This window comes from Marmota marmota, unplaced genomic scaffold (genome assembly GCF_001458135.2).
Source record: "Marmota marmota marmota unplaced genomic scaffold, marMar, whole genome shotgun sequence".
Lineage (NCBI taxonomy): Eukaryota > Metazoa > Chordata > Mammalia > Rodentia > Sciuridae > Marmota > Marmota marmota.
In genome coordinates, this window is record NW_026000057.1 from 37,713,763 (window position 1) to 37,728,712 (window position 14,950).

The following is a 14,950-nucleotide window of genomic DNA, read 5'->3' on the forward strand; positions in this document are numbered from 1 at the left end:
GTCAATAAAGATGTATTAGTACATTTATTTTTTTAGTACTGATTTATTATGACCTTTAACACTATTGATGAACATCATTAGCATAATTTCTTTAATAAAGGGAAGTAAACAGCTGGTTTTCACTTGAATTCTTCAGCTAAATTATTTCATTATTATGCATAAAATTTCTATTTAGGTTGATTCATGCCTAGAATGTTCATTTTAAATATCTACTCTTTTTTTTTTTTATTTTTTTTTTTAATTATCGGCAGACACAACATCTTTGTTTGTATGTGGTGCTGAGGATCGAACCCCGGGCCGCACGCATGCCAGGCGAGTGCGCTACCTCTTGAGCCACATCCCCAGCCCTAAATATGTACTCTTGATGTGTCCTTTCCTCCCCCATTCTCCCTGATCTACTCCTGGCTATGGAGTAAGATAATGCAAGTTTTCCCACGAGAGAGTTATATAAGTTTAGAATAGCAGCTTTTGGAATGATAGAAAAGAAAACTCAATGATCTTATTTTTTAAATGGCATGTAGAATCACATCCTTCTATTCATATTAAAATGCTTACCTGCAGTCAAATTTTATAATTTTTATTCAGAAGCATTTAAAATTTTCATGTGTGTATAGGTTTCACAGGGCAGCACCTAAAACTCCCTCAGCTTTCATGTGTGGAAGAGAACAGCAGTTTTTTACTTGCATTTTCAAGTTTAACCATAAATTATTAATTTATGTATATTATAGTATAATTATATATTATAGTATGTGCAGTTTTTTTTCTGGGGTAGAAGCGCTAAGTAGAATTTGTTAAGCAACTCGTATGTCATGTGACATTTAAGCTCTTTCCTGTTAGAACAATACGTAATTCTTATGACTTTTCTATAAAAGGAAAGCCACACAGACATCTCATTACTGCTTATGGGTTTTTTATTGGAGATTTCCATGTTGTTGCAGCCTTAGATAAAACTATAGGAAAAAATGATTATACTTAGGCTAGCTGTATACATCAAACAGTTGGAGGGCCCCTTCAAGCTAAACAGGTACTTGCCAGCAACCCTAGCAACCAAACTCAAACCAGGAGGAAAACAACCTTTCATAAGGACCATCATGCCAGCTGTGACCTCAGAGAAGGCTCAGCTCCCAGAAAGAAGCCTGACCCATCCTCCACTTCCTGGCACATAGTTCAACTCTTTGGGTTTGCTGCAGGGAATGGAGCCAGATCACTTCAAGATCAAACGGAAGTGGTGGCCAGAAGAGAGTCCCTCCCACTAGTCACCCTTTTCGGTCCATGTCTCTTGGGGAACCCCTGATTCTCCTTCCTCAGTACTGCTGCTGGCAGAATTCAGAAGTTTGGCAGAATGGCCAGGAATGGCCCTGTGCAGTGACGTCATAATTATTTAGGGAAAATTATTCTTGAACAAATATAGAAAACTAGGACAGGACCAAGCTTGTGGAAGGAAAAACTTGACTCAAGAGGGGTCAAAAAACCCATTTCTTTTAATATTGTATATTCAGGTTTTTGTGAGTCAAAAAATGTGGAAAGTTCGAGGAACCAAGGGAGAGAAGAGTTGAGTGGGCTTTAGCCAAGTCTTGAGTCAAAAAAGTTTGTATCTTGGTATCAGTTTCCTTGATAAACAGGTACTTATTGCCCAGAAGAGCTACAATCTTTTTATTTTCTCCCGCCAAAAGTAATACTCCAATGACACCTCCTGCACCATTTTGTTTAGATTTTCTAGTTAACTCCCAGAAAAATCATGGTGGCAGCTTTAGATTGTTTTCCTACTCAGTTCATGTACATTAAGAAAACAGAGACAATTTTCAAATGAAGTCCTAGCTAGTCCTGAATAATATGAAATTTTTATAATAAGTAGGTACCCCCCCCCTTTTCCCTCCCTGGTTCAAGTTTAGGACTAAATGAAGAGGAACTGGAGAGTTTCCAGAGGATAGTAATGAAAATGATTAAAGGGCTGATGATGAAAGGTTCAAGGAATCGGGATTACTTAGCCTGGAGAAGAGAAATTTGAGGGGTGATTTAATGGCAATGTTCAAGTACAGTATGTGGAGGGTTATTACAAGTATGGTAGCCAGCTGTTCCCCAGCTGTATTGAAGGGTGGAAAAGGGAAACAACTAGAATTTCAGCAAGTGATTCCCAAAGTAGCTCAAGGTGTAGAAAACCACTGTGGAAGACCATGAAATACTGTTTCAAACTTAAAATGTTTTTGCTATATCACATACCAACTTACACATTAGTTTAACAAAAGCTTATGGTAAAATTATAGAAAACAAACTCTAGACTGTGAAAATGCTGCCTGGGAAGATGAGCTGGGTGAAGACTTTCCTTCACCACGGGGACCCCATGATTTGGGGAGCCCAGGCTGGAAACCAGCAAGTTGTGAAGAGGAAACAGCTTGTCTTCAGGAAGGGACTCACTACCATCTGGATCAGGTGACTCTTCTTTCTGCTGACCCTGTTTTATATCTATACCAAGCAACGAGGGGAGGCCTCAGTAGTACAACTGCTCTTGAGGATGCAGGCCTAGGAGATAGGTGAAGCCATGCCAGCAACACCCCTCTGACATGGTCTGCTGCTGTTCACAGCCTCATTCTGGCCTAACCTGTAGATTTAGTTCATTACCAACTCTGATCATCAGGAACTTTACTCTTAATAAAATGACACTTTTAAAAAAATGTTTTATTACAAAGCTTCTTTTAAAAAATGCTCAGCACGTTAACTCAAACTGGAATGACAAATGTTAGATGACAATTTGGGGCAAAGGCTGTGCCTTGCTATTTAAAAAAAAAAAAAATGGGTACATCAATGCTCATTTTAACAACTGGCATAAAATCCCACTAATTGGCTAATAAAAACAGATACAAATACAGAACATTTAAAGTAATAACAATTCAAGTGCTGGGCTTTTTACAACAAGGGAGTGAAAAGGAAAGAAATGAAAATTCACTGCAAACCTGTCTGCTGACAGTATCTGTTAAGGTTTACCATTTAAAAAAAGAAAAAAAAAAAAAGTGAGTGAAATAGGATTGCCAATTGCTACCAACAGTGGATTTGGCTATTATGTTTATTTAGCTCTATCGAACACCTTACAAGGACAGAGAGGCCATTATTCATTACAGGCAATTCACAGAGAAGCCACTTATTAGACAAGATGTCTCAGAAGAGGCTTCTTTTCATTTTGTTTTTATTTCAAACTTTTCCAGACCTTTGATTTTTTTTTTTTAAAGCTCATAGCTAGCAAAATATACAGGAAAATTAAAACTAAGAAGTGTAATTTTTAAAAATTCAAGTTTAAAAAAAAAAAGAAGCAAACATAAGATTGATCTTTTGCACTGTTAAATAAAAGCTTTTAGGAGAAAGGAAGAGAAAGAAAAATGAAGACAGAAACAAAGGGGGAACTCTTCCACAAATTCCTCCACTGGGGTGCTGATGGATGTGCTGGTTGCTGGCTCCAGTTGCGCGTGGCAGGCACACGGAGCCAAGTTACTGTCCTTGCCAAAAGGTACAGGTATGGACGCAAGATGCTCTGGGACGTGCACTCAGAGACGAGGGGAGAAAAGCTGCTCAGCTGACCGGGGCCTGCTAGCATTCTCATGTGCTTTTTAATTTCTTTTTCTAAAAAACAACCTTTTTATGCTTTCTTTTGGAAATTGGCTCTTGCAGTAGACAAAAGGTGAGTTGGCAGTGATTGTCTCTATGGATCAGCGTCTCTAGCAATGACCTCAGGGTAACGTTGGTGTCAGTGCTCCTTTGGGGTCGACTGGGCAAGCCGTGGAGACAGTCTGGGTTTTAACAAGCTTCCATCTCCAGAAGAGGTCCTGGGGTCGCTGCCTTGGCTTTGCACGTTGGGAATGAGCTTCGTTTTCCACCTCGGAAAGAAACAAATGAAATGCTATTAATATGAATTTGCCACTGGCCTTTAAAAGACTGTTGTAAATAATTTTTATTACATACAGCATATGTAGACTTTAATTCATTCATTTTGTTGCTTTGATGATGGCTAAAATGGATTGCCCTATGGTAGCCAAAACCCCTCAGAATTATATCACAAAGTATAGTGTATTGAACATTTTACTTTAGCTCCACGTATGTGTATGTACAGGGATGTGACTTGAGAGGTATTTAATATGTTGGGTCATGGTTACATAACACATTTAAAAACACCAATAGGAAGGGGCCAATCATGAATTGGAAAGGTGGGCAATACAGCCAAACCAGGGAAAGGTTTGTCTTTTTCCCAAGTGTTTGGTGGTTTCAGTCCACTGAGGGGAGCCATTGTAAGATTCTACGCAGGACTAAAACAGATTCAAATTATCAGATGTGTCACCAACTCCCTCAATAGCAAGCCCAACACAAACTGGATGTACTGTGTCCACTCAGTCACAGTTCAAGGCACGTAAACCTCTCCACTTTTCCTTCAGGTGATGCTATCCTCAGGACTGTCCCCCCCCCCCCCCATAACCTGTAACTTCTCTAATGTTAGCCTGGGAACAGACCCTCAGCAAATATTTTAAAGTAACTGTTGCTAGATACTGGTGGCAATGATGACTTTCAAAAAGGAAAACCCCATTCTCAAAATGATATAATGATTTGAGATGTTAAAAAGTGATGAAAAGTAAAATTTAACATAAGGAGAAGAGATGAAAGCAAAAGAACAGAACGTTATGGCACAGCGCAGAGCATTCCCCCATGGCTCCATCTGGCCACTGAGGACCAGAGAAGGTAGAGCACTTCATCCAGAGTCCGCAATGACCTCACATGAGCCCATCTCTCACTATGGTGGCATCCTCAGTACAAGCACAAGTTTCCTCTCAATTAATTCTACATAAGACTGGGCTTTTGTATGCTTTGCATGTAAAGAGAAATTGGAGGAGAAACAAAAAGGAGCTATGATTTTGTTTAATAATGAACACACAACTCTGGAAGGCTCTTCCACAGGACAATGATCTACAGATGGGCTGTGGATCTGTCTCCGGGCTGCTGTTAGCAGTAGTTTGCCCCAGACATTTAAATACCTTAAGTACACCAAGCCTGTGAGCATGTTCTCTAATATTACTGCAATTACTACCAGCAGTGTCTCTAAAAATGCCTGATCTGAAATGTGAAGACACTATTTGTGTACCTGGGTAGCTACTGAAATAAAAACAAAATGAATACTACGAAAAAGTAGTCTCAACTGAGGAGGTGAACTTCGGTGACAATTCTAATTCCTATTCTTTAAAATTAACCTTTGTTTAGACAGAAAACATAGTACAGCATTTTTTTTTTCTTTAACTGAATAGGGGGTACCTATCCCTCTTCACTTAGGAGGATCAAAGAGCTCCCAAGGACCCCACCTTTCCAAGGACTTCAGCAGAGCTTGAGATGGGCAGTGGGGCTGCCCACAGATTCCTATTTACACTGTACTTTTTGCATCACAGATTATCAAAGGCTTCGTCCAGGTTGTCCTTCCTGGGAAGGCTGTCCTCTCTGACATGAAAATGTTGAGTTTCCAAATAAGGTATGTCCTTGAAGTCCTGGGCTTTGGGCCTGAAACAAGCTGCTGTAATTCAAAATTAGCCACTCACAGTCAGGAAGGCCTGTCACTGAAACAACTTGTCCCTCCATGAGGGTCTGTCCCTACCCTCAGCTGCAGGCTGACTGATATTTCTGCGGCAGACTTGCTGGGACCCCTACTCTGAATCAGAGCTTTACACTTCCCAGTCTATAACACCAGATGCTTCCTACTTACCCAGAATCCTCCTGACTCCTTGCCTCACACCTAAAAATGCTTCCCTTCCCCCATTCTTGAGTATAAATGACAACATAATTAAGACAAACACGGCAACTTGCCTAAAAAGTCATTCCTTTCTACAATCACATTTTTGCACCCATTATTTCATCATTCCATAGTGTCACCTTGCAAATCCTCATGAAAAGTTGGCTTTGGAGAACCGCTGTTCCACTGCCTTCCAAAAATCACCTCATTCCCTCCAGGGGCACTTTGCTAGTGGTGAACCAGTGCTTAAAAAAGCAGTGAAGAAATGTGCTCGCTGTCCAACAGGCAGTTTGTCCTTGGTCACTCTGTGGAGACACAGGGTCCTCACGGTGGACTCACTCTTACCTCCAGATGGAGGAAATGGGGCTTTACAGTGTTGTCTGACAGATATAGAATGGCTCAAACCAAGATTCTTTTCGAGAAACCACAGGCATGAGGCTCGGAGACTGGAGACTTCCCACATGTAAGGCTTCAGTAGGGGGCTGTGGCAGGGGCTGTGGCAGGGGCTGGGCAGGGCCAGGCAAGCCCCAACACAGCCCAACCTACCAGCAAAGTCCATGCCATCAAAGCCATCAATTACTGCTCTGGCTGCAGGTTGGCTTCAAAGGGGGAGCAGCAAGTCCCATCCTCTGTATGTTAAGGCCCAGAGTCCTTCCACAAGAAGTCACCATGTGACCATCTATGCCGTGGGTTAAGCACAGGTCCCCAACCCAAACTGGAACCCTACTGCTTTTGGACCATGCTCCAAAACTGGCAAGACATCTCACTAACCAACTGGAACCAGGAATCCAAGCATGGCCTGAATGGTGCAGGCAAATCCATATATTTCAAGGGTAGACCCATTTCGAGGAGGTGAAGAGCACTGACCCCCAGCTTTCAGGCCTTGACAAAAAAAGAAGTGAAGAAAGGGGGAGGGGGAAATTCCATCAAAAGCTGAGTAGCTGGCCAGACCATATTATGGGGGTCTTGTAGCCCAGCCTCCCCAGGCTGTCTTCTGCTTACCAGTGAAGCCTGAGGTTGAGAGGTGGGCAGGATAGGGAGGTCTCCCAGCATTCCCCACCCCCTGGGGCTCACTGGGTCAACAGAGGCTGCTGGCCTGGCAGGCGCAGCAGAGCGGGGCTCTGGAGACAAAATGCAACTTCTGCCACAATACTGTATAATTTCACTTGTTCAGAATTGGTGAGGAACCAAAAAAAAGTGAGTTAGAATAAAAGGCCTTTTCCCCCTCCACCTCACTCCCAGTTGCTATTAGCAGGGAGCAGGAACCTGAAAATATTCTTAGCTATGACATGGAATTTGAGGAGAGATAGAGATTAATTTTGTGAGAGGTGAAGAGACAGATTTTAACTGCAAGAATTGGTTCACAGCAGCACAACACACACCTCATGCCAACTGCCTGTTTTTCTGCCTTGGGGAAAACTGACAAAAGCCTGTTATCCAAGGGCGTGAACTCCTCTGTTGCACAATGTTATGTGTGTGTGAAGAAAGGGAAGCACAGGCTTCCAGAGCGGGAAACAGGCATGACAGAGCCAGTCTGATCTTGTCCTTTTAGTGGAGGCCTAAGGTCATAAAGTGATTGGCCCAAGGAGACCCATGGAATGGCAGTGCTGGGCCAGTCTGCAGGCCTCCTGGTTCCACTTGGGCCACTTGCCTTGTTGACTTCAAGGTGGCCTCGTCTATGAGAAGCTTGTAAAGAGGAAGAAAAACTGTGTCTGCTGAGTGCTGATGCACCAGGCATGGGGACACAGACTTCACACAAACGATTTTCATGTCATCACCAGGATGGCTCTGCATGTTCATACCCATTTACAGGTAAGGAAATCAAGCCTGCATGCAGCTGAATAACTTGCTAAGTCATCCATCCAGCAGGTGGCAGATCCTTGCCACCATATCTGGGCGCTAAATTATCATTCATTTTTCTTCTTTTCTTCCTCCTACCTTCCCTCTGTCTGTCCATCACTAGGCCACAGTACCTTGATGCTAGCGGAGGTGATACATATCTAGAACACTGCAGCCACCCCCAGATATCACGATCTGATCAAAAGCTAGTGATAAAGAGAACCAAACACTTCAGAAAATTTTGAAATATAAATCTCCTAATATTCAAACCATAACCTACACAAGCCAGCTTCAGCTCCTTGGCGGTAACATGATCCAGTGGTTGACAGAAGGAAGAATGAAAACATCTAGTGATGCAGGTTAAAAAAGTTTTGTTTCTGTAGCTGATTTAGTCCTTAGCCCCATGTTCAGGACCAGTCAGTCCCTAACCACAGAGCTCTGAAGCAGATTTCCAGAAGCCAGAGGAGGGAGAAAAGCTGGGACTATTAGCCCTGTCCTTGGATTCAGGTCAGATGGAAACTTAGGTTGACAGAGTCTACAAAGCTTTCTCCCTGTGATTACTCACAAGTGAATTATGACCATCAGTGATGTCGAGATGACTGAAATAGGCCTGTGACAGACAGACTGCAACTCCAGGGCAATTTCTGGTTTCCATCCATATCTATGATAGTCCTGATACATCTATAGGATGTACAGCCTATGAGGAGGCGAGGGTTCCAGGACATCAGACCTACTACCTTCTCCTACCACCAGACACGGAAGCCATGTTCCTGAGCAGACTTCTGAATAAGACAGCCTCAAAGCATATCAAGAGGACAACTAACTAGGCAGACCCACCTCCAAATTCTTTATCCAGTCCACATTTCTCTCAGTGTAAGGGAAGTTCTCCCACAGGAAAGACGCTAACTACACTTCCTAGAAATGAGGCAACAGGATCAGAACATTCTTACCTTTTATTTTCAAAACAGTATTTCTGCTTTCCTGCGTGTGCACATGCATATGTGAATGCACAAATAATGTAGGGAGGGGAACCCTTAGGGCAGATGGTCCTGGGTCAGGTGGGAATCCTGGCTCTACCAGGTTATCTTGGAAAAGTTACTCAGACATAAAACCCCAGTTTCTTCATGTATAAGATGGAGATATTAAGGGCCTCAATGCATTGAGGGGATGAAGAGAGACTGTACCTAAAAATGTAGAAAACTTCAGGCTAAGTATGAATTAAGTAAAAAAGTAAGCACTCTTGTTCAGCTGAACTGCTTTCAATTTTTCTTTCATTCAGTCAAAGGGGATGAAATGCATCTGCTAAAGCTCCCACAAGTTCTGGGTGGCTTCAGTTATAGAGAATGTAGCGGAGAAAAAGGAAGCTAAAAAGCCTCAAGGTGTCAGTGACACCTCATGAAATTCATGCACAAAATAGTAGCTCATTTTACCCTCTTACTAGAGTGCGCCCTATGCTGTTTAACTTATATATTAAGTTAAGCTTCATTTTCTGGTGCCTAAACCTTCAGAGCAGATCTGAGGGAACAAATTCCTATGTGGAAGGGGAATAGTACCAGAAAGCAGAGAGACATAGAAAAATTACAAAAAGTCATTTTTTAAAAATTCTGCATTATCTGAGGTATTTTAAAACAGTGGCAACCCACCACACTCCTTGTTAGAATATACTATAGGTGTGTTATATGCCCCATAAATTGAGGCATGAAGTATTAATACTTAATTTCATGTGCTCAAAAGTTATGAGTTGCATCCAAAATTGTTTTTTAAAATTCCATGTTTTGATCCAGCAGGAAATCATTTTCCCAGAGTTCCAGTCATCAGCTCAGCAATAAAAACATTTTAATGAACAAAATTCATCAAAAAAACCTTTTTTATTCTATAAATTATATTAATGCATCTTAATTCACTTTTAGGGAGTTCTGAACAATACAAATATCCCGAGTCTCAAGGAGGGGGTCTTTTGTGTCTCCTGCACTTTCCTCCCTTCAGGTATGTTTTTTTTTTTAATGGTACCTGATCAGCCTTGCCTGCTGAGTGTCTGTTTACTTATTTCTGTTTCTGAAGGCAGCTAACCACACTTGATCATTAAGGAGAGAAAAATAATTGACAGATACTGCAGAAGACATTTAATAAAAAAGAAATTTCACCAGTATGTATGACTCTCCCTCAATTCCTTCATTAACACACAGCTATCCAGATACAACAACTGCCTTGTTGCTAATCTGACAGACCCCAACGATCAGTTCTCAGTAAGCCATCAAAGACACATGCTAGGAACTGCCCAAGTTCCCTCTAAGTTATTCCAACCTCAACACACCCACGGTAGAAGTAGTAAGCCTCTGAGAGCCATTTTGTACAATGTGACCTCTCTTCTAGCGAGTTGATTCTGGACTGGGTGACAAGTTTGACCCAATCTGGGTTCTCTTCTGTGAAATTTGAAAGAGTCATCCTCTCCCAAAGAGGCACTGATATTGATTCCCAAGCAGTATTGATATAACAACATATAAATGTGGGAACTCAGGACATGCAGCTCCAAGAACTGAGAAAGTCACTTTCAGAGAGCGGCAGGAACAGCTTTCCAAGCCTCTCTCTAGCCCAACTGTATTGTCCTTGTCTGTAAGATGTTCTGTATCCCTAAAATCAATACTCCCATCTCCTTAAGCTACTGTGGGTAAAGGTTTCTAGTACAGTTACCCCTTGGCTTCCACTGTTGAATGAGTTCCAGGACCCACCATGGATACCAAACCCACAGATGCTTGAGTCCCACAAATAAAATGGCTTATAATGTTTGCATACAGCCAATGCAAATACCCTCACATAAACTTGAAATCGTCTTTAGATGCTTTTAATACCTAACACAACTTAAATGCTATGAAAATAATTATACTGTATTATTTTGGCAATAATGACAAGGAAAACAGTGTGTACATTTTTGGTATAGATGCATTCATCACTACATAGTGATGCTAACTACATAGTGCCCAAAGGAGATGCAAGGCAAATAATGCTCCAACAATGAGTACAGAATAAAGATGGAGGACCCCTGAGGTGGTGAGAGGCCACAGCACATCAACCTCACAGATTCCACATGGTGCTCAGCATGTGGCAAGTTCAAGTTTTGCTTTTTGGAATTTTCTGCCCCACTCCCACACACGTTTAAAATCCACCATTGGTGACACCAGCAGAGGTCTGGTTGAACTTTCTATCCAAAGGCTCCATCATAGGAGTACATATACAGCATCCTCAACAAACTTCCAGAACTGGAAAACATATAGCCTGCACATAATTTAGTCTAGCCATACTGTGTTGTTATGCTGCAACCTCTTTTTAAGATAATGTGACCAAGTCTGACCTTACTTGTCAGATGTCCAAATTTTCTAAGGCACATTTAATCAAGTGTCATTGCCTTGTGGATTCTCTGCAAGTTTTCTACTAATCTGTGACAGGTATAACAACAAGGATTTATAAACACAAGTGTAATAGGGAAGATGCAGGTAAGCTACCCTTCAGCCTGGAACCTCCCCAAGGAAGGAGTCATTAGGGAGCCCTCTGGGCTAGGAGACCTCCATCTCTTGGGCAGAGTGAGCTGGCAATCCTAAGCAAGGCAAAAACATACCAGCAGTCTCTTGTAGGGTTTAGCTACTATAAGAAAGTGACAGGAAAAGGTGCCCTGTGGCTGGGCCTCTACTTAAAGGACATTGCTGAATAGGGTGCAGATGTGTTCCCATGAGATGCCAACTGGGCCCCAAAGGAGCTGCTGCTGCTGCATGCCACACCTGGTTCTCCCTTACGTGACAGCCAACCATCCCAGACTTAGGCTCCCTTCCCCAAAGTTCTTATCCACTGAGATCTTCTGCTTGTTTAGTAATAATTCCACATCAGGTGCTCCCTATGTGTGTTACAAAAAGAAAAATGGAACACAGGATGTCATTTCTTCACTTTCTAGTTGGGACAGGCCTTAAGATTTCTCCTGTTACCTCTAAATTCCTTTCAAATTTTACTGTTTTTAAGAAACTTAGCTTTGTTTTCTAGCTAAAGATACCAACCCAGAAGCAGACATGCAGGAGCTTATTGATACCTAGTGTGGGTTATGACATTCATATTAATGGAGCAGAATCTGAGCAAAGGTTAGGAAAAAGTGTCAAACTTACTAGGGTGGGCCTCAAAACTTATAGAAAATAAGCATTTTTCCTCAATAAGACCACTGGAAATATTTTCTCTCTTTAACTCTTAGGGTCCAGGGCAGCTCCTGGCAGACCGTCAAGGTTAGTCTTTCCACCAGTGCAGATGTCTATCTCGACTCTGCAACTGGTTTGCTCTGTGGGAGGCTTCATGGAAACCAGGAGCCCCAAGTTCCAAGCCCCAACCACCTCATCAGGTTCTCAATCACCATCATCAAATGGAAGCTACAAGCAATTTTTTTTTTTTTTTAAAGATGTAAATCCAAGCAAGGCACAATTACCTACTGTATTCTATACTGCACTCAGCAATTAGCTCTCCCACACAGCTCTCAGCCCCAGGGCAAAAAAGGCTCAACTTTTTACTTAGTAAAAAACACCTTGTAGTTCTTCATTTAGTTTAACAGGTCTACAAAGATAAAGATTATGCCAAAGCCAAAAAACACAGTGTGAAGGTGTGTCTGTGTGTCTCTATGTTTAACCAGAGGATTTTTATGCCTTCCAAACATAGCTTCTTTCTACTTTTAAATTAACTCTTTGATATTACATCATCAAAGGTAATACATCAAAGTATCTGAAAATATCTTTTCAATTTATGTAATTTTGAGATGATAGCTTTTTGTATTTGCTTTGCTAAAGGAAATATTTATAAAGTGATTTAGAAAGCTGTTTTTTTACTCAAGTGGTCATTTTTCTCAATGTTTCAAGATCTCTAGTTCTTTGCTTAATTCCTTATTAATCTTGATTAAGTCAGGAAAAAAAATGGAAGTTGAATATTTGATAATCATCTCTGGCCTCTGACAATCTCTTGAGATGTTATATGTTCCAAATCAAACATGTATCAAAATACTAGAAACTCATAGCAACTCGATCACTGTGCTATTGAACCCAACAATCCCTCCCCAACCTCATAGCCCAGTGCCATCTGCTCTGGGAAGCCTTCCTTGATCTCACTGACTTACATTCTACTAATTCTCTTTATTTTTATATGAGGTGCTGTATAAAACTCATTCACAGGATGAAATATATTATTTTATAATGATCCATTCATATGTCTGTATCTTTTAAGAACTGGAGGATCCCCCAAGCAGGGTAGGATCTCACTCACTTAGCAGTATTCCCCAATGCTCCCCTGCCTAGTGCAGTTTTTTGTTTTTGTTTTAATTGCCTGTAGTGCTGGAGATCAAACCCAGAGCCTTGCACACGCTAAGCAAGCACTTTACCAATGAGCTACATCCCTAGCCCCCTAATGCAGGTCCTTACTTGCAGGAGGCCCTCACTGGTTGTTCGCAGAGCTAATAAACAAATGATTGGTTTCTGTGATTCCAATAGACACTGTGGAGTGTGTGCACTCTCATTCCCTAAGGTCCTGGGCTCCCAGCATCCCATGATTAATCCAAAATTCTGAAAGGATGAATCTGGCTTGTTCAAAAGATCCCACAGCTTGGGGAATCACCTACAACCTAGGGGGTGATGTTTATGGAACTCATTATCCTACAGGTCTCTCGGAAGTTGACGCTGGGCTAACCGGAATTTGTTTCAACCTGACTTCACTTGAGTGTCTATTCTTCTAGTGCAACAAAGTAGAAACACAAGGAGATAGGAACAAAGGTGGATGTCTGAGGATCTGCTTGACAGGCCAACTTCCACATCGGGCTGCATGAGGCAACGGCAACAGCATTTCCCCCCAGAACCATGAGAGCATTAGATGAAACCCAGATATCTTTAAGATATGGAGACCCAAGTTTTTAGAGGTTTTTTTTTTTTTTTTTTTAAGAATTTGAGCTATATATACTGAGATCTAAGCTCAAAGATCTTTCTCATTTAATAGGAATTTTCTTCAAGGACACAAAGATAGGGTTAAGTTTCGCTGTGTACATGGAAGGATAAACCCTCTCAACACCGTCTCCTCCCTGCTGGGCCCAGGACTCCCTTAGCTTCACCTCTATTTGCCATCTTCCCCTCAGAACTGAAAACCAGCAATGTGAGATTCACCTCACTCCTCACAGGACTCATTCTGATCAACCATTTTTCTGTCCCTGGCTTGTTTGTAAGATGATGTCAGCTCTAGAGGTACTGTAGGTTGGCAAACAGGGAGCTATATTCCACAGTGAAAACCAAACCTCCAAACTAACACTCCTGAGCCCCCAGGACACAAGGCAGCCACTCTGGAGGGGAAAGGGCACAGATGATCTGTACAGAGAGTGAACAACACCACGTCTGAGCCATTGCCAAGACCACCGATGCTGGAAGGTTATACAGAACCACTCACAGTGATGACCACAAATAGCCAACAGGGAGACCTGCATCTCCTTAATTGCACCAGGAGGCAGTGCAGACCAGGCAATGGGACCTGAGGGAGCAGCAGCCAGGGATCTCACCAAGTTTCACCTTGGAGCTCAAGCCCAAGAAAGCCCAGGCTGACGGCTGAGGGCCTTGCTCCCAGTCTACACAGTCCACGGCACGACACTGTCTCACCCTTGTCTGTCAGTTTTTTGCCCTGCTCTGTTCCAGAGGAGAATGCCCTATCACTGTCCATGGTCATTTCCAAGTATTCCCTCCTCAAAGGAGCTTTTCCTGACCGACATAAAGCAAACCTCCAGGTCACTCCCTTTTTTAATCTTATGCCACTTAAAATTTCCCTGTTTATTTTTGATCCACTATCCTCACAGCAAAGCAGTGAGCAGAGGGGGTGCAGGGCCCTTCTTTGACTCATCCAGCGCTGCATTTCCAGGACTTACAATTCTACCTGGAATTTACTAGATACTCAGCCAATGCTGAATGATGACTAAAAAAGCCAGACACTACACACATGGAAAAGCTTCTGAATTCCTAAAACAAAGAAAAGGGCAGAGGAACAATCGTCATTTCCAATTTATTGAAATCTTTCTAAATGCAAATCTGAGCTCCTCTCTGATTCATCATTCTTAGGGAATGACTGCCAGTCCTGCTCTTTACAACAGGATGGTGCGGGGACAAGGGTGCATAACTGACCCAGCAAAGAGAGGGAGAGGAACGCTAGAGGTCTGACGAAGGGAAGCCACAACCGGAGCCTCACCCAGTGGCTGCTGGCTTGATGAGAACACTTTGGGGGGTGGGACTTTGTATTTCTGTATAGAGAGGACACCGTAACCTTTAGAAAAAGTAAGTGACCAAAAAAAAAAAAAAAAAAAATGAAGCC

The 14,950-nt window shown here is 42.2% G+C and overlaps 1 protein-coding gene across 7 annotated transcripts in view; it reads right to left on the bottom strand.

The window, feature by feature from the left end:
* Positions 1–2,658: 2,658 nt before the first annotated feature.
* Positions 2,659–14,950, bottom strand: part of Lef1 (lymphoid enhancer binding factor 1) — a 113,254-nt gene continuing 100,962 nt past the window's right edge. For all 7 annotated transcript variants that reach the window (XM_048813710.1, XM_048813711.1, XM_048813708.1 and 4 more), the window contains one exon: positions 2,659–3,866. In XM_048813710.1, coding sequence (XP_048669667.1) covers positions 3,787–3,866 — 80 coding nt within the window. In that variant the 3' untranslated portion in view covers positions 2,659–3,786. The remainder of the gene's footprint in view (positions 3,867–14,950) is intronic.